This window comes from Leguminivora glycinivorella, chromosome 4 (assembly GCF_023078275.1).
Source record: "Leguminivora glycinivorella isolate SPB_JAAS2020 chromosome 4, LegGlyc_1.1, whole genome shotgun sequence".
Classification (NCBI taxonomy): domain Eukaryota; kingdom Metazoa; phylum Arthropoda; class Insecta; order Lepidoptera; family Tortricidae; genus Leguminivora; species Leguminivora glycinivorella.
Window position 1 is genome coordinate 14,158,116 of NC_062974.1, and position 27,857 is coordinate 14,185,972.

At 33.7% G+C, this 27,857-nt stretch overlaps 2 protein-coding genes across 3 annotated transcripts in view; one reads left to right on the forward strand and one right to left on the reverse strand.

Annotated features, from left to right (window-relative positions):
- Window positions 1-22,535, forward strand: part of LOC125225096 (sphingomyelin phosphodiesterase) — a 51,974-nt gene extending 29,439 nt beyond the window's left edge. The window contains exons 6-13 of one of the 2 annotated variants that reach the window (XM_048128640.1): window positions 14,572-14,744; window positions 15,858-16,052; window positions 17,993-18,246; window positions 18,476-18,585; window positions 18,714-18,898; window positions 19,287-19,478; window positions 21,151-21,200; window positions 22,064-22,535. In XM_048128640.1, the coding sequence (XP_047984597.1) occupies window positions 14,572-14,744; window positions 15,858-16,052; window positions 17,993-18,246; window positions 18,476-18,585; window positions 18,714-18,898; window positions 19,287-19,478; window positions 21,151-21,172 (1,131 nt within the window). In that variant the 3' untranslated portion in view covers window positions 21,173-21,200; window positions 22,064-22,535. The remainder of the gene's footprint in view (window positions 1-14,571; window positions 14,745-15,857; window positions 16,053-17,992; window positions 18,247-18,475; window positions 18,586-18,713; window positions 18,899-19,286; window positions 19,479-21,150; window positions 21,201-22,063) is intronic. The other variant, XM_048128639.1, reaches the window with a different exon arrangement.
- Window positions 22,536-24,488: 1,953 nt separating this feature from the next.
- Window positions 24,489-27,422, reverse strand: LOC125225098. The gene is made up of 2 exons (XM_048128645.1): window positions 25,991-27,422; window positions 24,489-25,468 (listed from the first exon to the last, which is right to left on the reverse strand). The coding sequence occupies exons 1-2, from the start codon at window positions 27,065-27,067 to the stop codon at window positions 25,193-25,195; spliced, it is 1,353 nt and encodes a 450-aa protein (XP_047984602.1). The 5' UTR covers window positions 27,068-27,422; the 3' UTR covers window positions 24,489-25,192.
- Between the last annotated feature and the right edge of the window lie 435 nt (window positions 27,423-27,857).

Genomic DNA, 27,857 nt, shown 5'->3' on the forward strand with positions numbered 1-27,857 from the left:
ATTGTATATAATATTACAAAACAATTAGCTTCTAAGGACACATGTGTAAAATATTTTATAGATAATAAGAAACAGTGATAAATATAATTTTTAACGATAGCAGTAGGATAGTGTTAAAGTGTTTCACATTTCTTATCTTTCCTTTTTATGATTTAAGTAAATTTCCTTGTAAGATATTCTTTTGCATTGTTTCACATTCCAAACAAAATAAATAAGAAATAAAATGGTGTCAAATGTCTGTAGTTTTATAAAGGTTACTATGTGAGAATTCAAAATAAAAATCATTATTACCAGTACACGTATTTTTATTTATTTCACAAAAAAGGTCTTAAACATGTTTCGTAATACTAGATCATTACATAAAGAATTATCAGAAAACAAGTTAAGCATATGTTTCATAGATTTTCCATGAAACTTAAAATACAAATAAACTAAACAATATTCACCACAAACAGAAGTGAAATGGTTTTGAAGTGATTTATTATTGTAAAACCACCGTCTCGTATTTCTATCTAGAAATGACTTATGATAACCGGAAGGTTTCCTGCCAAAGGAGTCAAAATATTCACCTACACCATTTACATCAATGTGTATAGCAACCCAATGGGAACCCGGTTTTGAATCAGGGTCCAAATTACTGACAATAAAGGTAGGTAGATTAACCCGAATAGGTATTTTGTTGGCAGCAAAAACATTTGAATTAAACAATGGGTTTAGTTTCCTCATACAAAATTGAATTTCTTTAGTATCCATAGTTAAGTAACATATACAAATTATTGATGATCATGCAAACAATGGTGAATTCCAAATAAAATAAATTAAAGAGAACGGGGTATTTATATGTTTCTTAACTATTGTAATCTACAGATACATCACGATTTTTATTTATTTCAATTATATTATCAAATTCTGCATACACAATACAATTAATGGTACTAGTTAGAGCGGAATCAAAACGTACTTCTATCCGAACGCTACCATGTCTAACAAGATTCCAGTGTGAAGTTGAATTAGCAGATAAATCAGGAGTTAAATCAAAACACAATAAACAATAACCTTGACCAAAATCTGTTCTGCTTATTCCATTACCCTCGTTATGGAAATGAATACCAGTTCCAGAAAATAGAGTGTGATATGCTGCTGCTATTGTACCAGAACTAAATGAAGGTTGTAATGTTTTAGAAGGAACTTCATGACCATCTACGAACAAACTAAATGAATTCATATTATAATGTTGAAAATTAAACGGATTTAATGCTAAATTACCATTAAAACCTGAATTTGATACAAATCCAATAATACATCTTTTAGGAATTTGTCCGAGAAATATATTATCTAATGTTTTACCCTGAACCCCCGTTGGTATTGTGAGAACCTTAACTTCTGCCCTCGTAATGGGGTACTTCGCAGTTGTTGTGGCTAATACTTTTTGATGGGCTAACAAAACACTAGGATTGATTCTCGTTCTCCTTACAATGAGGCTGGCATCCATTATTTGTACTTTGAATTTTTTATCTTGGTGGCAAATAAGATTGAATGATTCTTTTGAGCGAACTAACTTAATACGTAGTTCTACACCATTTATTAAGAATTTCTCTTGATTAAATATATCACCATGTAAATGACCAATCATTTCTACTTCCTTACTCTCCTTGATAAATTCCAGCCTTTTGTTAAACCCTTTGTTGTTAACGTCAACAGTATCCATATAGCCCGGCGTATCTTCATACCACAATCCACAAGTAAGATGAGTTGTTTTGGCTGCTGGTCCGTAGTTGAGAAGATTTTCCATATAAGCACGGTAGGCATATGTATTGTTTGGTGGTGATATGAGTTTTTGATTTAAATATACATCAAGTTGATTAAAAAGAGAATGTAACCAGTTATTGGTGGGTCCAACTGCAGCATCTGCTTTTAATTTAGTACCATCTTGGTTCAACACTTTAGCAGTAATGTGTATCATTGTGTGTGATAGATCTATGTAGTCATCACCTGATCCAGGTACTTGAAATTCGATTGGACCGTCATCGCTTAAAGATGAAATTGGTTTATAATGAATCCACTGTCCGCTTTCAATGCTTGTTTGAGTTGATGGAAGGGCAAATATATCTAATTCAGATTTCGCACACTCACATGAATGATTATGTAAAAATGACATTATTTAGTTTGAAAATATATCGTTATTTATATCTTTTTTATTTTTTTTACTTCCTCTTCGTCGCGATGCTTTTAGAGCAATGAGCGGTTCCCTTCTTTTATTGGACATTTTATACCCAGATCCTGACATAAGGGAATCAATTTTTTCATCGGCCTTTCTTTTCAGGTTTGCACTTGCTTCCTTGAATCGTGATCGTATGGAACTGTCTATAGGGCGAGCATTTACCATATCAGATAAGAGTCCAACTCCTGCTCCTAAAGTTTCTTTTCCAATGGTTCTTAAACCACTAGATAATAAAGGGAGTACGGATCTAAATAGTCCTCCCAAAAAACTGCCTATACCATGTCCTCTTTGATATGGAACTCCCTTATAGACAATTCCTACACCAGAGCCGGCTTGGTGTGAATAATAATGTTCGTAAGGACAAGAGGTTGATGATCTGTTATACATCATTTTACACGTTGAAAGTGTAGTTTCACGCAAGAAGACCCAAATTGAAATGGTACTCTGACACCGGTTGTTGTTCTTATATCTATTTCAATTGTATCAAACTCTCTTCGTAAAACTGGTACATAGTGAGCAGGTGAGAAAATATGTGTTTTATAAGCTCCATAAATGAACTTAGTTGGATCTAAAGGTATTATTCTAAGTAACGATGTTATAACATCTCCAACTACTTGTGGATGAATGATATCTGTATAAACAAATATTTGAGATGGTAAACCTAAATATAAATTTGCTGGGTTTTTTCCCAATGAGATTTGTTTCAAATTTGTTCTTGGTTTAAAACCCATTTGAAGACTTAGTATTGGAGTTGTTATGATAGAAGTGATATCTTTATTTGATGTTGTTACTCCTATCATTTTTGTTAGTTCATCATAACGAAATTTAACATTATTTTTTAACTGAGGGTTTTCATTAAACGCTTGAAGAAAGTGATCTATATTATCGTAAGTAGTGGCTGGTATATGAGCTTTTATATCCACAATTTTTGAAGTCTTGTCAGCAGGCGAAAACACTTTTTTCTTTATATAGATTATGTTTTCATGCTCTTGTACATTATACATAGAACAAGGGTATTGAAATTCCACCAAACCAACTACCCATTCTCCATCCAATTTAATGGTCTTTGGTAATTTTGTTAAAAAATGTGCAGTCGTATTATCTGTGTAATAATCGGATGAACTATTACTTAACAAAGTTAAATAAAAGCTATTATCACTCATATTTTCTTTAAGCTTGATTCAGGTATCCAAGAATTAAATTTATTAGGATAACCTTGCCACTTCACTAGTATTTCCTTTCTGCCAGCAACTCGACGTGAACGTAATATTTTATCAATTTTATACTCGTTGGAGGGGAGGTAAGTTACTTTTTGAATTTCTTTTGAATAAAACGTCCCAATTATGCGTTCGCCTTCCAAATCCCTTAGTGTATAAACAATCCGAGGAGATCTTTTAATAATTGAATTAATTATAAATATTTCATCACTCCAATTACTTTCGTAACCTTTTTGAAATATATGTTTGTATTTAGTGATTCTAACATGATCTCCTACGTTTAGTTTTGCAGTTTCTGGTGAGATTTGTCTATCTGTATTGCGATCATATAAATTACACCAAACAGTCATAATATTATTAGAGTTAACATCAACTGGACACATTTTTATGCTTGAATGATAGCTGTGGTTGTAAGAATAAAGAAGATCTTGTAGAACATTTATGTAATTATATGTATTCTTATGAGTGAAGTAACGCCACATTTTCGTTTTAAGAGTTCTCTGGAACCTTTCTACTATACTTGCTTTAATATCAGGGTTATTAGTGGTATAATAATTAATATTTTTACTTTTGAAATAATCTCTTACCACCTTTGAAACGAATTCCGTACCTTTATCAGATTGGATATGACGAGGAACTGAGTTGGCTTCAGTAAATATGCTTTCAAAACAATGTTTAACTGTTGCTGAATCCTTCTTCTTCATGGCTCTTGCAAAAGCATATTTACTGAATACATCGATAACACAAAGAATATATTTGTAACCATCATTAAATTGACTATATGTACTCATGTCACTCAAATCAGCTTGCCAAAGTTCATTAAAGTTAGATAGAATGTATCTATTTCTAGTAAACCGCCTATGAACAGGTTTATGTAGTGTATACGTGTCTTGAGATTGTAACCATTTTTTTACATCTTCTTTATTCATTTGACCTTTCATTTCCTTTGTTAAATTATTTAAACTGCTATAACCAGCGGGATGAGAGATATCATAGTAGATTCTGTTAATATCTAATAAGGAGTCCATCTTTCCCAATTTATAGTTTTTGCAGATGATTTTTGTACTCGTGTAGTAAGAGGAGTAGATGTGTTGTTTTCTTTATCTAACGAGGCTCCTGTTCTTATAGAAGTAGAGGGGGTAAAGGGCTCAATCAAAGGAGTGTCATTAATAAATGCTAAATTTGTAGGATTACCTATGCATGACTTAGGAACTTTGATATCTTTTAAAAGTAAAGCAAACACTTCCCAGCCAATTGGTTTAGGACGTTTAAGACATCTAACCGTGTCGCTCACCAAATCAGTAATATTGCTATTTTGAATAGTCTGGTTGTTTATAACAACTTCACCAGTCTGCTTCCACCAAATTTTAGGTTTACTTAAAACAATGTAATCTAATAGCGTTCTAGCTTTTTTTTCATAAGATTTAGGTAATATCTCTATTATTTTTGATGGACTGATCGGCATTGATTCTTGATTTATTTCACCAGGTGTCGTGTTAAACAAAGATGGTGCAGCTATCTCAGTTACATCACCTTTCGCTGATTCCTTATATTCTGTCTCCTCCTTTTTGGGTATCTTTGAATTTATGATATCATTACTTTCTTTGTTGAATTGATCGAACCCCTCCATTACTATAGGTATCTTAAACGGTTTTCGATCTGTTTCAATAAAATGTAGAAACCGCTGCAATGCTTGAGAATAAAGCATCCATTTTTCACGATCGTTCATTTTACTTTTGAGAATTTTTTGCATCTCTTCATCTAGCCGAGATGAGGAATTTTCAGGAGGGTTCTCATTGCGTTTCAACTTTTCAATAAAGTCCGATTCAACTAATAACATTTTTTTCGTGTTTTCCATTTTGTTTATTTATGATAAAGAGTTAACTAAGGCACTTAGAACTGCTCCTAAAATAATAGGTAAAAAGGCACCTCCTTTTTGAATTATAACCGTTTTTCTTAATTTATGTTTACCTTTTGAAACTAATTTCCTTAATATGTCTTTGTACTTTTTAACTTTGTTTTTTCCTTTTTTTCTAAAGGAATTTTCCCATTCAGAACGTTATAAATGCACTCGCATATAATGTTGATCTCTTCATCATCACAAGATTTAAGTAATGCAGTACGATATTTGGGTTTAAGCAAGTGCAATGCTTCTAATAAATGTTTATATGTGTTTACTCTTGCATGCATCATGTAGAACTGACTAAAATTTGTTGATTTTTATCATATTTAAATCCTTTTTTGGGTACATACACTGTGCAATGTCCATCAAATGGAAATATTTTTGTTTTAAAACGACATATGTCATTTGTATTTTGTTTCAGATCAATCATAAGGTAACCATGAGCATCCTTTGTAGCATCTTTGTAGGCTTCATCCACGAATTTTGAGTTTTCAGGACAAACTTGTCGTGACAGGTATCGTATTTGAGTTTTATCTCTAGGGTTCTTAAAAAATACAATGTAGCTTGTGTTCAGTGAAATATCACGTTGACCTCTTCCTTGATGAAATATGTTTTGTGTTATATAAAAAACACTTAAATTTCTATGATGACTTCCTTTAGTAAAAATATCAACAACTCGTCCATCTGATTCTCTCATTAAATCATCTATTATTAGAAGTTTAGGTTTTTTCCCATCGAAGGTTGAAAAATCTGGTATTCCTTGACTATAATTTACATTTTCTAGATTATAAAGAGGTTGCATTTCATCATAACACCAAATAATTTCATCAAATTCTATGTTACATATCTCTTTAGTATTATTCAAAAAATTTGTAACAAATTGAGTTTTGCCACACCCACTGGGACCTGCGACAATGGTAGTGAAAGGATGATAAAAATGAATCATCTTTGAATGCTGTAATATGTTTAACAGTGTTGATATGAATGCGGATAGACATTAAATGGTGCTATTCAATAAACATATTACTATTTAAACTAAAGTAGAGTAAAAAAAAAAAAACTGATAAAAAATATGTATTTTTATTCTGATATTAACACTTTTCTTTATAATCTATTGTTACATTTTATATACCCAACCACCAATTTAAATTTAAACATAAAAAACAATAAATCTATGTTTACAATATTCTTATGCCAAAACACGAATAAATGTTAAATTAAACAATTAATTAAAATATAATTTACAATTAAATTTAAGTTAACTATTCAAATTTACATACAAAATATATATTACAAACAATAATTCGAATTTGAATGTTCTGTCATTTACATGACAAAATTTAAATTATTTTTTTATTTTACAATGTCCCCACGCAAGGGTGTCACAAGTGTTTTCTAATAAGTAACGTTTTGTATCATCATGAGATAATGATATTTTATTAATTTTTTGAGTGAATATTACATGTTTTATAGATTTAAATCTTAGCATTTGAGCACGTTGCACATTTTTGTTAAATAAACATGTTTTGAAATTATTTAGAGTAAATTTCTTTGTAACACATACATTGACTCCTTTAGCTTTTGATAAAACACCATATTTACCTTTTTTGTCATCATTCTCATCATATTTTTCAACATCTAAGGCATACATTTTAGATTTTAGACCAACGAACTCTTTTAAAATTCTACCATTATTTTCATCTTTGAAAAATCCTAATCGCTTTTTATTTATAAGTGGGAAATTATATTTATTGATAGGAGGATAGTCAGATGTATCAAAATAGAAATTAAGATCTTTTTTTATATCTGCATAAAAATTTTCAGTGAAAATTTGATAAATTAAACTATCCGTATCTGTATAAAGAAGTTTGAGTTTGTTAGGATATTTGATTTTCATGTAGTTGTAGTGAAAGTCATACATTAAAGTTTTTGATATATCTAATACACAAAACCCCAAATAAATCGGTTTATTATAAAAGACTTTAGTTTTTTTCAATTGAACAGCTACTAAATTCTCTGAGAATATGGATAGACTGTGGAACTCAGGTCTAGCTATCAAAGACTGAACCCCTTGCGATTTCCCTCGATTTTCCCAGTGATTTAATAATTTGACGTTTACACGTTTTGCAACATTTTCCATAGTCTTACCGAACACTGAATTGTTCATTAGTTTAAAAAAATCTTTTTCAAAATCAGATGATGCCAGCGATCTCATGTGGGTATTTAAATCTATGTAACTTTTTAACCACATAGACTGCTGAAATTTAAGAATGCGATGTATTTTACTTAATACCAAACCATTCTTCAAACACTGTTTTAGATTTCGATAATGAATTACATAATTAGTTTTTCTATTTAAATTAGGAATCAGTTTTTTTTCTTTACAATTACCCAAACAAACGTTTTCAGGACAGAATGGTAAATCTGAATGTGAGTCATGAATTTCGTTAGGGTATTCGAGGTCAACTTCTAATATGAAACCATGATCAGCGTCATCGGCTATATTGAAGTCTGTATCTACATGAACCCATTCAAATTTACCTGTAGGGAGACATTGAGACATAGCCCATCCGTAAAGGTTGTTTGCATCAAAATACATAAGATAGGACGATGGTATGTTTGAATCAAAATCACCCATAAATTTATTATTAGCTTTCGCATATCTGTTACTACATTGCGATATGCCACCTCGAATATTTTTTGCAATGAATGATATTTTATCTATATCAGTTAGGAGTTCTAATTTTATTTTTGTAGTAAATAACATTGCATCCCAACTTAATCCTGGAGCAGTATAATAATGAGCGGGATCTAAACCATACGTCTTAAGACAAAGGTTTCTAAAATTTTCAAATACGTCAGCCAGTAACAAAACATCTGTTTTTAGGTATAAATCGGAGTAATCGCCCATATTTTTGCAACGAAAATGGGACCAAACATCTTTTGCATGATTATAATCATCTTCTGAGATGTGACTATCAGTCAAAGAACTAAAAAAATTGTCTTTAGAGGGAAGATCAGTTAACTTTAAAGAATCGTATGATGTCATGTATTCATACGGATACACACCCTTTCGTAATAAGCGTTTAAAATCGTCCTCACAAGTGAAATTCAATTTTAATTCATGAAATTGTTTAGGAAACAAGTTTTTTGCTAGTTTATCAAGACTGCTGGGCATAAATTTAAGTGAATCTACAAACCTCAATTTGATTGTGCGATTATTTATTTGTAACTTCTTAGAAAATGAAATGTATTTTTCTTTGTTCTGTGGAATCAATTCAATGTCCCCTTCCACCAAACCAAGTCCATGTACTATGAAATGACTATCATAGTTACTCAAATTATGAAAAAATACAGGTATAAATTGAGGTGCTTTGTATTTTTCAGAACAAAATGTATGTGCTACGCCTTCGTAAAGACCAGTATGGAAATTGTAGGAAATGATAGAATCACTATTTAAATTTCTATCACAAATGTAACATGTCCTACTCTGAGCAATATGTTTATTATTTTCAATGGATAAAGGCAATGGAGTTTTTCCGAAAGTATTCCTCTTACAAATGCTTTTTAAATCTTTTTCTATGTACTTCATAAATACCTGGGTGCAATCTTTACCTTTGTATGTTCTATACACAGACAATTTATCATTATAAGAACACTTAATATAATATCCAAAACTATATACCTCATGTTTTTGAATATTTGTAGTAGAAGATGTTGTAGGGTTATTTGACTGTGTTGCTATAGGGTTTAAAAAGGCTTCAAAATCAGCATAAACAACAAAAGGCACCCTTAATTTACGTTCGTAATTATCGAAGGTAACTTCATTGGTGGGAACGTTTTCATTGAACCAGTTTTTCTTTTTATCTTGTTCTGAAGGTAAATGTGTGCAAACATGGAAACAATCGTTTTTTTGATGTTTCATTAAATTTTCGTGAGTTGTGAAGTTGGATAAGCATCCATCGCAAATATGAACAGCATGCTGTGTATTTGATAATTGCTTAGATACTAATCTAGATAAGTTTTTGATAAAGCAATAATGTCCGTTACTATTTTTGGATATATACAATAAGTTCAAATGGATATCTTTTCTACACTTTGTTAAATGCAATGGTCCTACTATATCATGTTTTTTATTTTGAGAATTGTATTCAATTCCAAAAACGTTTATGCTCATATTATTATTATTTTCAAATTTTGGAATATCCCCCAATTTTATTGGAAAAGTTAAATCTCTAAAATTCAATTTATTTTTATGAACAATATACGATTTAGTACAGTTTGAACGATGGTTTGTTGGGGGTATAATCCTGACAATACTGCCCATCTAAAACATTCTTGATCACTATTTTTTACATTAATAACTGCTTTTTTATTTTGAATATCTCGTGGTAACTCAATATAAGAAGAACCGCGCAACGGATTAAATTTGTTAACATTAACATCTAGATAGTTAAATTTTACTAAACCCCACCCACTGTCTTTTCTTTCAAAGTTAGATAATTTTGTTAATATATCCTTAATCACGGACTCGAAAATTTCATCCTTGTCGCTACTAGTATCAATAATATTGTTACATAATTGGAAATCAAAAGTATTATTGATTTGTTTGCTCTCTTGTGTAAAATCGGCATTTAGAATAAAGTTAACTTTCAATGCAAAATGATTACTAAGGGAACGATCCAATAATGCAAAGATTTTATCTCTATTCTTTTGTAAAATAGTTTCAGGTGTAAAAGGTTGGTAAACTTTTTCATTAAGTAGTATTCTATAAGTGGCCACCCTATTCTTAAACGCATTCTCAATTAATTGAACATCAATCCATTCTAAGTCAGATCTTATAACATTATTTTTATGAAGATTACTGTTTAAATGATTTTTAAAATATCTTTTAGACACTAACTTTTTACATACAGAACATTCAATTTCAGCATTATTATTTGTACTTACAATGACAGAAGGGGTTGGTTTAGATGACGTTGATGATGTAGGCTCAACAGCTAGGCGACTTTTCTTAACAGATACTTCTTCTTCTGTCTCTAAAACTGTAGCCGACCTTTTCAATCCACCTCCTATTTGAGAAGATCTAAAACAACGAAAACATATACATTTATAAATACTCTGATGCGAGATATAATTAAAAATATTTAAATGTTACTTCATTTATACTAACTCAAATCTTTTCGACACTGCTGACAATAGGCTTGCATCATTAAAACACCGTCAATTACATCTTCAGATACAGTTTTCTTCTTGGAATCGTTGATATAATGACCACTACATGGTGTAAAGTATGGTTTAATATCAAAATCTTCCACTAATGTAGAAGGTAACTTATTTTCTGTGTACCAGAGCCTTATACTGTTATGGAAACATTTTAAAATAAATTCTTTACTTAATTGTGCAATCTTGTCACGAGGTAAAGTGGGACCAATATGATAGTAAGTAAAAACCATTTTGGAAATGAACGTCACAAATAAGTATTACAATTATTGAAGCACGGTGGTAAAACACTGAATGATAACAATCTCAGATACCCCGTTTATATATGTGGGCTCTCCCACCTCACCATCAACGTAACAATAAGATCAAGTATCACCTCGTTAAAAAACTATCCTATTGTTCAGCAGGTAATGGAATAATCGCTACAAGTAGAAACAAGATCCGGTCATAACAAGTTAAAACTCAACATGAAGCAGGTATTCGTTAAATGGTTTGAACATGCAGGAACATGAATATTTTAAGTGGAAATAACTTACGTCTCTCCGTGACATTGGCTCACAAGTCGGGCGGCTTCATATAACTCTTCATCTAGTTCGATTACTTCACAGAGTCTTATAAGTTCCGCATCATAAACATCACAGTTCAGAGAATCCATTGTCAAACGAAGCCGCCTCCCCACATTGAGTTTCTGCGTTAAGTAATTCAATAAAGAGTATACATTTTATAAAACAAAGAGGGTTATTACATATTAACAAATGTAGTGGACCGACTTAACACTTTTCGTCATTTTTAATGTGAAACAATGCAAAAGAATATCTTACAAGGAAATTTACTTAAATCATAAAAAGGAAAGATAAGAAATGTGAAACACTTTAACACTATCCTACTGCTATCGTTAAAAATTATATTTATCACTGTTTCTTATTATCTATAAAATATTTTACACATGTGTCCTTAGAAGCTAATTGTTTTGTAATATTATATACAATATTTCGCGTATTTTGTAATTCCAAGTCGTCTTCCAACGCAAAATACTTCAGTCTGACGTCCGCGTGCTTCCAGTGTTCCGTGGATGGGATGTTTTTGATTGTTTGCATATCATATATCTCTATTTTAATTAAGTGAGATGAATACGCCCCATCATCTTGTCCAGATGATAAATTAGCCACGCCTTCTGGCGAACTTTTGCTTACATTCGAAGACCGTTTCAAGGTTTTACACTGCTTTTTAGGTCGTTCAAAGAAGCTGTCAATATTATTTCCAGGACGTTTCTTTGCGAGGGCTTGCTTAACTTTGAAACCAGCTGTACCTTCCTCATCGGTTGAATCACCCTGATTTTCCGGGTAGTAATAGTTCTTGAAAGTATTTTCAGAGAACTGAAACAATGAAAGACAATATTTTAAACACTATTAACAATTCTATTAATTAAATACAAAGAACACTAGACGAAACAATATTATAAAAAAAACCGGCCAAGTGCGAGTCGGGCTCGCGCACAAAGGGTTCCGTAGCAGCAAATATAATAAACCAATAACTTAACCAAAATTACAGTTAAATCAACCTATCTCAAAAACTATAAGAGATACTTTGATCAAACCAAAAATCGTTGAAAGAGTTAATTAGCATGCATCACCTCTATTTTTTTTAGAATTTTATACCCCGTAGTTATAAAAATAGAGGGGGGGGACATACTTTTTACGACTTTGAGAGCTGATATCTCAAAAACCGTTCACTTTAAGAAAAATGTTTTTTAGAAAACTTTATATCATTTTAAAAGACCTTTCCATTGATACCCCACACGGGTATGTACATCGAAAAAAAAATTTTCATCCCTCAGTTACATGTATGGGGGGCCCCACCCCCAATTCTTTTTTTTACTATTTAGTGTCATAATTTTGTAGCGGTTCATACAACACATATTCCCATCAAATTTCATCACTGTAGTACTTATAGTTTCCGAGTAAATCGGCTGTGACAGACGGACAGACGGACAGACGGACAGACGGACAGACGGACATGACGAAACTATAAGGGTTCCGTTTTTGCCATTTTGGCTACGGAACCCTAAAAAGGCAATATGGGTTACAGTAATTTAAAAAGAAAAACATACTCACGTCCATTGTTGGATCTGTCTATAAACACTTCACTTTTGAACGCACACTCCACTTCTCTATATACCACACTAGATACAAGGAGCTCTGGTACAGAAGGCTGCCTCTACAGGAATACTTATTCAGCCTCGACTCTCTTTGGCTTTTATACTCGTAATATGGTAGAGAGCAGGGGAACGTACCATAAATCTTGTTTCAACCAGTTCATCTTATACCTGAACGCAAACAATAAACTTTTTGTCATTTTACAATACAATAAACATCTATAATAAAGCAACTAAGTTGTTACAATAATAAATTCAAGTCACAAGAATTACCGGTGCGTTAGTCTAAAACATGTTTACACCAGTTAATGCTCTTTGTTAAATATGAATAGAAAGTATCATGCCTTGACATGTTCGTCGAAGGATCTCTTTACCCAAAACCCGAATTATTCAAATAAGCGGAAACAATAAATATATATTATCTTTAAAAATGCACAAAAGACATTTTTATTCACATAGAATTAGCCTTAAACATGTTTTAACCGGTTCTCAGTTTCTCACGTCGTAACAAGTTTATTGAAAGTATGCATTCTCTTAAACAATACACAAGTCATAAAAAATAATAATAGACATAGGTAAGTAAATTATTCAAAGAAGGTACAATAAATAAAGCAATTAAGCAAAAACGCAACTTCACAAAATTACCGAGGTTTATTCAGATACAAAACATTGAAATATATGTAAAAAAAAAAAAGTTTGATAAGATGGGAAATTAACTTTTATTAAGACGTAATCAAAAAATTGACTTATTAATCATATGTACAAATTTGGTAATACAACAAAGAGATGTATGATAGAAATAGGTATAAGATATCATAAATATTCGAGAAAAAGAAAGATACGCTAGATAGGATCGTTAAGTTTAGGTATTTGGATAAACTTAAATGTAACTCAGAAGTTCTTAAGTTAAAACGTAATTATAATACATTTCATAAATACCTACATTTATAGAAATAAAAGTAAAAGTAGGTGAAACTCAGTTAGGTTTCATAAAGGTAAGTCTAGACTACTTAGGTTAACTAAGAGTAGGTTTTAATTAAATTTGGTTAGGTTACGAATGGAAAAGTTAGGTATTTTAATTAGGTTAGGTTAGGTTAGAATCGCAATCCATATGATTACAAAGTTATACTAAAAATTAATTATAAAATACCTATCAGTATGAGACACAAGGAAAAGGTGTGCATGACACTGCCAGGTAGCTGGGTAGGGTAACAATGGTCTAGCGCCGAGTCCAGATCGAACAATAGAAAGGGTCGGTAATCCTTTTGTGACCGTCGTGCACAAGGTTTATTGTGTAAAGAACGTATTCTGTAAATACTAGAAGGAGGCTTCTGAGAGCGTCGAGACCCAGCGCAATGAATCTAAATGGGGGGCTATTAGTTTTTTTTTTTTTTTTTTTTTTTTTTTTAGGTTCAGTAAGACCATGGATGGGCGGTGGTGGGGTCCTGGGAGCAGGCCCCAGACCCGGGCTGGTAACGGGGGTACCCTACTACTCTTATTCATAAACGTTCGCTAAAGTTATCAAGCCGATAAAGTTCGTTTGTCCCTTTCTGTCGCACCAACACGTCGGAAAGGGACAAACGAACTTTATCGGCTTGATAACTTTAGGGAACGTTTATGAATCCGGGGGTTAGTCTACAAGGCCGGTTTCCGACTTTTCCGATTGGACTCTTTTTCCACTATTTATTCTTAAATTGTAATCATTGACAAACAAGTGCTTACTCTTATGCAGAGCTCCTTCTTGGAGTAGCCTTATTATAATTATTATCCTAAATTTCCCAAAGTGTAAATTTAGTCTTTCACCATGTTCCGATCATACTTTATTTCAACCATTTTCTTCTGGTGTTTCCAGGATATCGACTATATTCTATGGACTGGTGACCTGCCTCCTCACGACGTTTGGAACCAGACGAAGGAAGAAAACCTCAAAGTCCTGCAGGAGACAGTGGCCCAGATGTCGGATATGTTTCCGGGTGTTCCTATCTTCCCCGCTCTTGGTAACCACGAGTCATCTCCAGTTAACAGGTACGGATAAAATGGATACAATTATGGATACAGGTTCATTACTCGTTCCGTTGTGTTGCTGTAATGCTCGAGGTCGTATCAATCAGTGCGATCACGCCCGCTCGTATGTTCTTGATTAAGGTTGATATTTTTAAATTGGCTTTCATATAAAAACAGGTTGGATGTTCTGGCACAGTTTCGATAGGTAGTTTATGCTAATTTCTGCTCACAAATAAATTCGAAAGGCCCAGCAGAACCTACAAGGTACCAACTACCAATTATAAGTCGCCGGCAACAGAATTTGCGAACAATGTAAACAAACCTTGTATTCAAAATGCCTTTATTTAATTTCCATTCTGACTAATCAAAGACTGGCTTAAAAATGTGTTATTCAGTCAAATCATATCACACATGATCCTAGACCATTAAAACAATAAAAGAGTGTTGGAATATGGATATTTCAACCATTCTGTTTACATTGTTCGCAATTTCTATTGACGGCAAGGTTCGAAAATATCTATAATAAATATCAAAATATCGGATATATAACAACTTTGATATATATCAATTTTGTATGGATGGCATATTATTATTTTGTTGCATTATTTATGAATATTACTTTAGATAAGGAAACACTTACCATTTTGTAGAAAAACAGTAACAAACACAAAAAAAAGTATATTTTTAACCTTGTTATTACATTTTCGAGAACCATTTTTATATTACAATATTTTTAAAAAAGATATAAAGATATATTGGATATTTTATCCATTGATATATATCGTCGAACCCAGTTGGATATATATCTTGATATATATCCTCGAACCCTGATTGACAGCGACTTTGTACTAATTTAGGTAATTTAAAAAAAATGCAGAATATAGGTAGGTATAGGTACGCAAAGTACGTTAGTAACCGGAACAGTAACATAATCATGTTAAATAGAGGATAATAAGAAATCATTGACGAGTAAGTCTATTAAAGATCTAGGGGCAATACCTACGTAGAATTATTTTATATACTTCATGCGAAACCTACACGTTGCAAATATCAGAGCTGTCGCCATGATCATATTATGTAAGTAGGTAACCGTGCCGTGTTCCGTTTTTCAAATCACATATCTATTGTTTCCAGTTTCCCACCGCCATACATATCGTCACCGGAGTCCAACATAGCGTGGCTGTACAACGAACTGGATGCCCAGTGGCGACGGTGGCTGCCAGCCGGGGTGTCCCATACGGTGCGACGAGGGGCCTTCTACTCGGTACTGGTGCGCCCTGGCTTTCGCATCATATCGCTCAACATGAACTATTGCAACAATAAAAACTGGTATGCATTTTTCAAGATAATTAGAATACGTTTTGTCCGTGATATATGTACGAATCGTGCTAAGTAATCAGCGACATCTTAACGGCCATAAAAATCTCTAGATTCAAACGTACATTCCGTAAGCAGAAGTAGCACCTAGCGGGTAGCGGTGGCGACGGTAGCTTAGCTGGCAAAGTGGAGTCGTTAACCTCTTAACAAGAACATTCAGAACATCAGAAACCATTATGAACACCACTTAGCAACTTTGCTTGTGTAACTCCGGCATTCCCATGCAATGATGACATGATGGCTAAATTGATGCTCTTTGGTGTTAAATTAGACACGTCAGCTCCGCCGCTTGCAACAGTTGCAAAATTTCCTCTTCCCTTTGATTCCACTGCTAATTAATTGCCTTATCTAATCCGTAGTCAGTCAGAATACACACTCCTACAGATTGTATCATAAAGATCTTTTCCCCCCACTAGCTCGGAAACACGTGTTTTGTCCTTTAATACCAGCGGGTAAAAACGCATTTTATCCACTAGTGGGTAAAGTAATTTGACCTTGAATAAAGTCAAATTAACTGCTTTAAAATTGATAAAAGTAGGTGAATCTAGTAATAAAGATGATTTACCACCTGTGGAACTACTGGAAGCAGTGATAAACGCATTTCTTTGCGTTGTAGTTTCCTCGCTATAGTGAGGGGAAAAGTTTTGTGTTACACTCGGGTGCAAATGTATTTTACTTCTCGTGTGTTAAAAAACTCGCAAGTTCAGGATTCTATTCTCGAACCACTCGCTTCGCTCGTGGTTCAACTATAGAATCCTTTCACTTGCTCGTTTTTCAATTCCACACTCGGCGTTAAAATACAACTTTGCCCCCTTGTATAACAAATAACTATTAGTGGTTTCAAATCATTTGCTGTGCTTCTTACTTCGCAAACTTATATTGAGGTATGTAAGGACTGTATCGTTAAGTATAAGGACAAAACAAACCTCGTCTAAATGTTGACATGTGCATAATTTTGTATTATTATGTTCCGAGAGTATGATCTGAAGGTATTGGTAAGCACTATTTGATATAAGAAGGTCTGATATTTTTTTTATTTTAGGGACTTTATGGTACTTTCATTAAGGTCTAGCAAATAAATTTCGGACAACCCCTATCTGGCTTAATTTGAGAATATTTCAATGACTCTTTGTACGATTTCAACAAACAAAGGTTAATATGCTGCCAAAATATATTCTTTATGAGTCCTCTTCATGGTTTTCCAATTGGGTCCTTGTAGAATAAATGCGGTGAATTTATATAAATTAATAAAACGCAATTTTGAGCAACGTTCCGGATTGCCGTAAATTTTTGATGCGAGCAGGATGAGAGAAACAGATAAAAAAATTAGCCATAGGCCAAAGTCTAATTGACATTCATGGTGTTTGAACAGTGCCTAAACCAGATCAATATAAACAGTGTATGATAGTCAAATTCGACATCAAAGTCGGAGTTAGAGTAAGCACCATGCCACATTCTCTAAATGGCCGCCATACACAGATCCTGAACTTTATTTTTTTAAAATAACAGTGGCTAGACTATGTCCAGATATTCTGCTTTGTGGATCATGTGTCGTTGTACAATTTTTTTCGTTCGCACCGTACAATTTTTTTTCGCAATCGTATCGTCTTTTACGCACTTTGTGAATTTTCTAGTAGCATTTGTCCGGAATCGTAATTGTTACTCGGGAGGATTAAGTCAATACTGTCTAAACCATATGCTTTAAGTCGAGCTTCTAGGACAAAATGTGTACCTTATTATGTGCCTTATTAAGCCCATGTCTTGTTATAAGAAAAAAATCTAATAGCAAATAAATACGGCTACTCAAAGTTGTCTTCATACTTAACGATACAGTCTTTAAATCTAGGTCATCAATAGAGGTATCTTGTTTTAATTTAGAAAAATAATTTCAGGTGGCTGTTACTGAACAGCACCGACCCGGCGACCGAGCTTCAGTGGCTGATTTACGAGTTGCAGTCAGCAGAGTTCAGCGGGGAGAAAGTTCACATAATCGGTCACATACCGCCCGGTCACTCTGACTGTCTAAAAGTGTGGAGCAGAAACTACTACGCCATCATCAACCGTTACGAGTCCACAATTACTGCACAATTCTTCGGACACACGCATTTTGATGAATTTGAAGTGTTCTACGATCCAAACGATTTAGGTAAATATTAAAAATATGCTTCTTGCATCTAAGTACCTGACGTTTATCTTCTCATGTCAGTGGGTTGCAAACTGGCAGGTTTAATCACTTTTCGGATTGTAAATGAGGATTTCGTAAGTCGTCACAGTTATCTATGTAGTTAATTATACATACGAGTATGTACTTAGGTATATGACGTATTATACTTGAATAAGTAGTAAACATTTACATTACTTAATTTTGTTTACAGGAAGAGCAACTAGTATAGCCTACGTGGGACCGTCTGTCTCGCCTTACTATGATTTAAATCTTGGATATCGAATATATTATGTTGATGGAGATCATGATGCAACTACTCGGGTACGTATACGTATGTAAACTGTCCAAATAAATATTCGTAGCAACAGACATATCTACACATCAAAAATATTGAAAATTAATGGCTATTGACGATTTTAGGTCTAATTGAATTATATTGAATTTTACAGTTAGTGGTGGATCATGAGACATGGATAATGAACTTGAAGGAGGCCAATTTGTTTGGTTATCCGATATGGTACAAGCTGTACTCCGCGCGGTCGTCGTACACAATGAACGCCCTGCGGCCGCAGGACTGGGACAAATTCATTGACGATATGACAGCCAAAGAAGACGTCTTCAATTTATATTACAAGTAATTTTAGTTTAAGTTTATTTGTCAACACGAGAGCAGAGCCATAAATACTCTTGGATAGGACGACTGCATACTATATGATAGTTTCTACACCCTTCAACTGAAGTCTTCCAAGCAAGTCACCGCAGAAACGGTTCCTTTTTATTCATTCCTGCAACTACACCTTCCTGAGAACCTTCATGAGTTCTCACAACGCTTCCAATCCGTTGCAACGTCCTTGGCTTCCTTTCATCTTCCAGCTAATTGGAACTACCTTCAGTTCTCTCTCAATAAAACGCCTCCATATGATATGCTCACTTGCTCAGGGCGGAGGGGAGTCTGTAGAAAACTGTGCTTGTCTCCACTCCGCTTGTGGCTGTAGGATTTCTACAATTAATTATACTTCCAGACATTACTGGAAGAACAGTCCCCGCCGAGGAACTTGCGACGGCGAATGCCGCAAGCGGCTGGTGTGCGATGCGCGTTCAGGCCGCTCGCACGACCGCCGTGCGCTCTGTGGGCACATCGAGGCGCGCATCGACGGATCTGCGCCGGCGCCACAGACGTGGCGGGCATGGTTCTATAACGGACTCTCAGTCTCGTAAGTATTTAGCTCACCTCAGCAGTTTTCGATACAGGACAGCGATTCTGCAGTGTATAATATTTCACATTACCTACCTACATATAAAATGTGGAAGGTGTATCATAGTCACTACTAAACTAAAGGCAAGTTTATACCATAAGCTTGCCTATAAATTACTTTAGAAACTGTTCTCGATCTCACAATCTGCTGTAAGGTGCACCGGGACTATTTCGACTGGGGGGACTGGGGAACAAACTTAAATATTTTCCACATTCTAAACTATTAACTGGAGTGCGACATGTATCCACTGGTCACGCGTATTCAACTGTTCAGTGCTTCAGTGGAATCATTATGGCACTTTAGTCAAGAGTATAAAATGTGGAAAAAAATCGATAAAGTAGTTGAAATTTACCCCCAGTCGAAATTGCCGCAGTGCACTTTATACACTTTTAGTTAACAATGAAGGTATGTTAAGAATGCACTCAATATTTTAAGAGCACGTTCAATGCAACACGCAAAATTCTAATATAATTTTAATCTGTCAATACTTTTGTAGGTACCCTAATACCTAGCTTACCTATTTATTTAAATATTTGCCTGTCCGTCTAACTATCCTCACGTTCTTAAATAAATCATGTATGTATATATTATTATATCACTTTTCAGTTTCAAAGCTATAGAAAGCTTAATCAAAGTAATATTGGATGCTTTGTAATTTGTGCTTTTCGACTAAATAACGGAATGATATGTCAAGGTAACAACATGTATTACCTGTGTAAACACCATGCATATGCACTGCACAGAGGCCTGCTGCCTCAAACAAATCTTTAGATTCACTGTCCTCGAATGCACTATACCCATCAAGTTTAATGTCTAAAAGTTGGAAATAAAGCTTTCATCCAATTCAACTCACTCAAGTTTCTAATATTAGTTGCCAAAGTTGTTCATTAGCAACTTGAAGAGAACAAACACTCTATCTTAACTTCTGCACGTAGGTGATAACGGAATATAGCATAAGTATTAAGTAGTAATCGGGAACTGGTAGGAAATTTCATGGCAGTCGAGTTACAGTAGGTAAAGTAACAATTTGAAACAGAGTTAATTTTAAGATTTTTAACATTAGTTAATAAATTCCCCTGAATTAAGTACACAATATTGTTTTAACTCTGCAACTCTGACATGAAATTTGCTAAAGTTTACTTTACCGATCACTAAACGTAAAGACATCACCTACTTCCGAAAAATAGCCTTACTTACAGGTAATAGTAACATTTCAGCTCTTAAGAAAAAAAAACTTACAGCAGGCAGTTCGTAAGTTTACTACAAGTCCTGTCCGTCCGTGTGTCATAATTATAAATAAACTTGGATAATTGGATTTGGAATGCTACATACAGAACCCTTAATTGTGCGTGGTCTGACACTGACCCGTACTGGTTAATTCGGTTTGGAATGGTGATGGTTCTTCTATTTCCGCATAAACAGTATCCGCCAATAAATTGTATGTGTCAGATAGTCATATATTTTCATCATGACAATGACATGACTGTGAAGGTAATTAAATCTATAAGACTATCAATAAAATAAAATCACAGAAATATTTTTGGCCAGTACTGTTTTAAGTGCCTAGTGCCTACACAGCTTATAATATACAATTCACTGTAAATATTATTGTTCATTTCTTTTTGTACAGACCTAGTGTACAGCAAGTTTAAGGTGGTGGAAATAACCAAAGCAAAAAAGGTGGGTACAATTTAACGATAAACTATTTACCTAAGGATTGTGATAAGGATGCGCAAGATAAGTATAAATATCGTGGTTGAAACGAATGGATACTGAAGAATCATAAGATTAAGTATCTACTTAAGCGAATGACGATAGAGCGTACAGTTCGCTGCTTGGAATTGGTTTCCTGCGGCCAAATATACCTAGATTTATAATTTCCATTTTTTTCCGGCCAGTCGGCGTATTATGCTTCCAATTTTATCACTTATCTATGTGGATAAAGTATCCGTCACGCTTTGGCAAGCATGTCACTGCGAGAGTGACAGATGTCTTATCCACCTGGATAATAAAGGATAAAATTGGAAGCATAATACGCTGGCTGGTAAAACAACAGGATGAACATTGAAAATCAAATAGGTGGTATAAAAAATCCTCAACGTGCATCATTCTTGCACGTACCTTTAGCCTATCAGTGGCGTAGCGTCGATACAACTCGATTCCCAACGGCTTCCCTAAAATTCAGCAGTGTCTGTAGAAGTCCATACAAAAGTAAAAGGCTGCGCAACAAGAGCGAAGTAGCGGACGCCATCTGACGCGACGAAGTCTTTTCCGCTCTAAAATAAGGTCGCAGACATAAGGCTTCTTTCTATCCGCTTTTACCGATTATGTTTTATTCGGTAAGAACCCATTCATTGAACTGATTGGTGTGCTGAATTGTATGCAATCTCAATAGCAATGTAAACTCGTAAGCAAGTTCGCAGGCCGTATTTGATGGACCCTAAGACCTTAGATTTGACAAATTTGTGCGTCATCGTGAATGACACTTATATCTATACACACCTATATCTAAGTAATTTAATATTATATTACCACCATTTCAGGATGTCAATGATAATGCAAATACCTCAAGTGGCATACTCGATACCAAAGTTCGTGATGGGTCTCGGCTGAGAAGTGTCAAGCGGAAACTGCGGAAGTTTGATCAGCGCCGGAAGCTCGGTAGTTAAATAAGCTGCTGTAGTCACTTCAATTATTACAGGGAACTGATTCACATCGAACAATCTTACTGATTACGCAAGACATTATTCCAACTGTTTCCCTTATCGCTTTTTATTCTAAGTAATATTGATGACTTCAAGCTTCAATTGTATGGATATTTCCAGTTCCTAATACATTTGCGACTTGGATTTAATTTTATAACTTACTCCGATTGACTCTATGGTGGTCTCCAATTGTACTAAATACTGAATGTTGTATAGACTTAGTGATAATTTGATGTTAATAATAATTTAAGTAATGTTATATTGTAAATACCTACAAATCTGTAAATTTTTAATTAAATGATTTGAAATATATCTGTCCTTCATTAAATAGATTTACCTACTCCCGCCATAATTTACTGCTGTACTATGTGATGAGTTGATAAGAATGATAAGTATTTTATAATCTATTAAGACATTTTTGTTGGACATTTTAAACTATTAACTTTGGCATTTTTTTTAATGCGGGTAACATGAAGAGGGCTATCTTGGTTAACATAAATTAAAAACAAAATTTTATCAGGTTTTATTTATCTTTAAAACTTCAATTCACAGAAATAGAGAGCTTTCGAAGCGTCCCGAATTATAATAATCATGTATTTACATTTAAATCAAATGAGTCTTTAAAATTATTTAAAATGTGTCTAAACACAATTGTGCCCATAGCAATTTTTGCATAACCAAAATTGATAATTCTACATTACGACATTGAGTAATTCGATGTTTTGTGACAATAAAATTAAGAGCATTAAATACGTAACTTAGTAGCGATAACTAATTACTGAATGCTATCAAATACAATTAAAATCAAAATATAATTATAATTAAAATGAGGTATGTACCAGTCAATACCATTACGTATAATTATGGAAAAAGGCTTATGCAATAGTACTTGAAATACTTGAAATTAATAATAACATTGTGTATAAAATGGAAAATGACACTTTTTTTTGTTCAACAGAAATCAAGTAACTTACATTCAATATTTGTTAATATTTTTAATTACCTAAACTGGAAAATCTTGTTTCCATTTGATAAAATCTTAATGATGAAGTATATAGAATAGAATGCATTTTATTGGGTCAGTGAGGGCAGCTACCAGATCGCGTGCTGCTACGCGAAAACTATCTTAGAAGACCTTGCGTCGATTTTAAATTACCTTATTAAGGTTGGCGTTTACAGATTTTGGAGAAAAACGTACATGCTGCGGGAAAAAGGTTATTTTTGTCTATTTAATCAGGTAGTTGTCTTCACTCATCCAGTAATACAATACATCCTGTTTATTAAAATATTTAATTGTAAGTATGATAATTCACTTCAGCACGGGAAGCATGGTCGCGCGATAGACGATAATATTTTATCGTCTATCGCGCGACCATGCTTCCCGTGCAGGTAATTAAAAGTATGCCAGCACAACATAGTTATTACTAAAATCAAGTATTACAAGCACATAAGTTGACTTTTGATGTAATACTATTTATTTAAATATTACGAACAAACCACTATTTTAATAATGTATAGGACTAGATACTTATTTGATAGTTATTAGGATTTAGTGTAACAATCCCTAATATTACTCAAATAATCTATGTGATAAAATGCAATAAAACCGAATTAAAAATAATTAAAATGTAACCTATTACAGTACTATCAACATCAGTTAACTCTCGATAAGAGCCGAAGCCGAAGGGTAAAAGCCAAATCGTTAACTGATTTTAATCGCACTGTACACAAAAATGCCATTTTGTCCATGTAATTCGAGTGAAAGTTAAAAAGTAGTGATGTAATATGAACAGTCTTGTTTTTGTGAGTAAATGCGTCCTCCTTACATTGTTAGATTATTTTATGTTGTGCACCTGATATTTAAAAAGTTAATATACACTTATACAGAATGATTAATTTAAAACATCACTGGTGTATTGCCTATTATATGGAGATCACCAAAACTATTTATTTAAGTGTAAAAGTTAGGTACTTCAGACATTACACCGCAAAGATATGGCACTATTAGATTCGATGTTAATATTTTAACTATACCCTATATTATTTATGAAGGACCATTAAGTTTGCAGGATAAGTTCTGAATATTATGGAGTGGTTTACATCTAAAATTCTTTTTTGTTATTATTTTTTGTTGTTAACCCGGCAACCTTCAAATCAAGAGTGAACAGGCATCTTCTGGGCGAGCTCACTCCATCGTAGGCCACGTCTTTGCCTTTGGCTAGTCTGTGGTCAAGAGTAAGCCCATTTATAATAAAAAAAAAAAAAGTCCACGGATTCGGCATACCTACTTAGTAGTGAATTGTATAACCAGAATGTTTGATTTTACTAAAACTAGTAAACAAATTTGATATGTCAAGATCATAAAATAGAACAAAAAATCAGTTGTTCAATATTCAATAAAATCATACACTGTTTCCATTTACTGTAGCATATTAGCCATCAGCACGAATGTTATGGCATTTTGAGTAAATGGAATTGCCATTTACTTGTAGGTACAGAAATTAGCTTATTGTTAATAGGCACAACACAGGCACATCTCCTTTTACAGGCAAACGAGTCAAAATATTATTTCTAAATTAAAACCTACTTTAACATGGCATTAATATTTCAGTCTATCGTTTAACTTCCAGAGTTATTCCTTATACTTGAAATTTAAAATTAAAATGTCATTATGGAATGTAGGGCTCATTAAAAGAATGTTTAATAGTTTATACTTCAAATTACGCACACAAAATTATATCTAATTTTCTTTCTTATCTTTAAAAATAACCAAACACATTATAAACAAAGTTAATTTGAATAAAAAGTTGTAAAAAATGGCACACCACCTAACACTGGGATTTTTTGAAAAAATAATCTCAACACATATTATAAACGAATTGGACCCCTACACATCCAGCTTCTTACATTTACATAGAAACTAGCAACTTTAAGTAGCACACATTATAAACTAAGTTTAATCATGTCTCATTTGATGAGAAGCCTGCGCAGATTGGTCTTACTTTGCCTAGATCCAGCAGCACAAGTTTTCTTTTTCCTTTTAGATGGGCTGGGTCCTTCAAGGTCAAAACGAATACAGCTCTTACCTGGGTGGCGATCACAGGAGCAAAGCTTGCAGAACTGGTATGCGCAGGTAGCACGTGTGCATGATGCCCAAATCTCACCGGAAGGATCTTTTGTCACCTTAGCTGGTTGCTGACACCGCACACAGGCCAGTTGAATGCACACATCCAAAGATGCTGACTGCAAACACAAATAGAATAGGTCATTCATGTCAAAGTAATGTTTGATCTGTATAGACACTAGGAATGACGAATAGGGACATATGAATAAAATCTTAGATAAGTACAATAATCTAAAATGTATATATGAGGCCTTGAAAGACCTTCATATTATTAAGTAGCATCAGAATACACAGGACGGGAGAGAATGGCATAGTCAGTGTCAAAAGCCAAAATCTAATTTGGATTGCTAAGCCAGCACAGTGTAGTAAGTAAAACATGTAAACTAAAATAGGTTCTAGGAAAACAAAAAAATTACCATTAGTGATCTTAAAAGATCTCAAATACATATATCTCACTGGAATAAACCAAAAGTGCAATTTGTAACACTTATAATTCACCTGTCATCATTTTCAATATTTTTGTTCTTATGAGATTAAAGTTACATGGTTTATGCTCAGTAATTTAAATAAATACATTATATACCTAAAACAGATAGGTAACCAGTCTACAGTTTGTTGATCAATAAAGTTTGATATCTTACCCGAGCAAATGTCTTGAACCTCATGGATCGAGGTGAAGTTGGAGGACTTCTTGGAGAGCTTGGTGTAGTTTGCAGGTGTTCAATATTGTGTATATCCCTAAGCTTCCTTCTGATATCAGTAATGTTGAGCTTAGGGCTACTCCTTTTGTTCTCTTGGTTTTCTTTAGACAATCTCAAATATGTCTTTAACTTTTCTCTGCCTGCGCATGAATCTCCACATACCCGGGACCACGTAGGGCTGACCAAAGAGAAGTTAAAAATGTCTGCTGGTGACATAAAGCTCAATATAGTATCAATAACTGGTATGGAGCAGATTCTGTCGCTCAAGAGCTTGATGATATCAATCCTCTGATTGGGTTTATAGAGTACTGGAGCAGGAGAGCTTGGAGGTGGGATATTGATCAATATCAGGCTCTGGGGCTCACAAGCCAAAGAGTGAGTTTCAAAATCAAGTTGTCTAGCAAACTTTTTAGGTTGCTGGGTGTTGATATTTAATGGCCTCAATGGACTTGATTTGTGATTAGATCTTATCCTGTTCAATTTGCAACTGCTTTTGCATACTTTCTTTATGGGTGTAGATGGGAATGACCATGAACATGCATTGAAGTTGTAGAGACTACTGGCATCAGTGTAGTTAGAACTGATTGGTGAGATTGAATAGTTACCGCTGTAGTTTCCAGATTCATTTACTTTTAACTTCTGTATTTGACCAGCTATTATACTTGTTGGAGTTGGAATTGATCCAAAGCTGTCATTGGCCTCGGTATCATTTTGATATGGCCTTTTCACACCTCTTCTCTTAATCCTTTCTGGGTAGTTTTCATTGTTATCCGAGAAATTAGTCAAATCATAGCATGGTTCAGGAGTATTGTTATAAAATCTGTGATGATTTCCTTTACCTTCACCTACAGATGCTTGAACAATAACTGGATCTATATTCTCAGAAGACAATTCTGAACAGTCGATGGAGCCAGGAGTAAAAGTATGATATCCACTGTCTTCAGTTCTGCAATAGTTGACACCATCGCAAGATAGCACTGGGGTGGCGGGCTCCATCATATCAGAAAGCGTATCCATGTTGATGCAAACTTAAAACGAAGAAATGTTTAACTGCATTTCCGCGCCAATTTCACGTGATCCAAGTAAACATTGCTTCCAACGGCGCCATGGCTGTTTTTACCTACAGCATAACATTAACATGCCGCCACAAAATGTATAGGTACAAAATATATAACGACCGCATTTGACGGTTGACTTGACACGACGCTGATGCTATCACAATTTGTTCGTTATTCGAAACTCTCTTTATTTCGCTGTAGTTTCACTGACTAATTCACGGTTAAGTTTTATTTAAAATTATCAAATACGCATAGAGATGCTTTGATTTCCTTTTATTGTTTGGAAGCGCGATTTCAGTATTGTTCCACTAACTTTCTTTTTTTTTATTCGTTTGACAGTTTAAAGATGACATTACCAATGTAAAAAAAATTGGTTGTCTGTAAAGTCGGTTTACGGACGGTAGTTTAACCTCCTGCCTACCAGAGGTACTTTTTTTATAGTATATTTTTGAAACTTTCACATAATGTTGCTTAAGGTTAGATATGTATTGGAAAAATATGGAAAAAAATCCTACGCTTTCCCAACCAGTTTTTCCTTACGTCCTTTACAAAGGACATCAGTGCCCAATTAAGTTGTCCTTTGGAAAGGACATAACGCTAAGATAGCTATTAAATGCGTAAAATATGGGGTTTCTCGAGGAAAAGAATACAAAAATATATAGAAATAATCAATTTTTATTTAAAAAAAAAACAATAAACATAAAGCACATTTCTTTGAAATGTAAAAACAAAAACATACTTTTTCTTCT

Bases quoted from the DNA above. Each gene is read 5' to 3' on its own strand.
- LOC125225098 (XM_048128645.1), bottom strand. From the start codon at position 27,067: ATGGATACGCTTTCTGATATGATGGAGCCCGCCACCCCAGTGCTATCT. The intron at 25,469-25,990 runs GTAAGATATCAA...TTGTGTTTGCAG, and splicing joins GGTTCAAGACATTTGCTCGG to TCAGCATCTTTGGATGTGTG.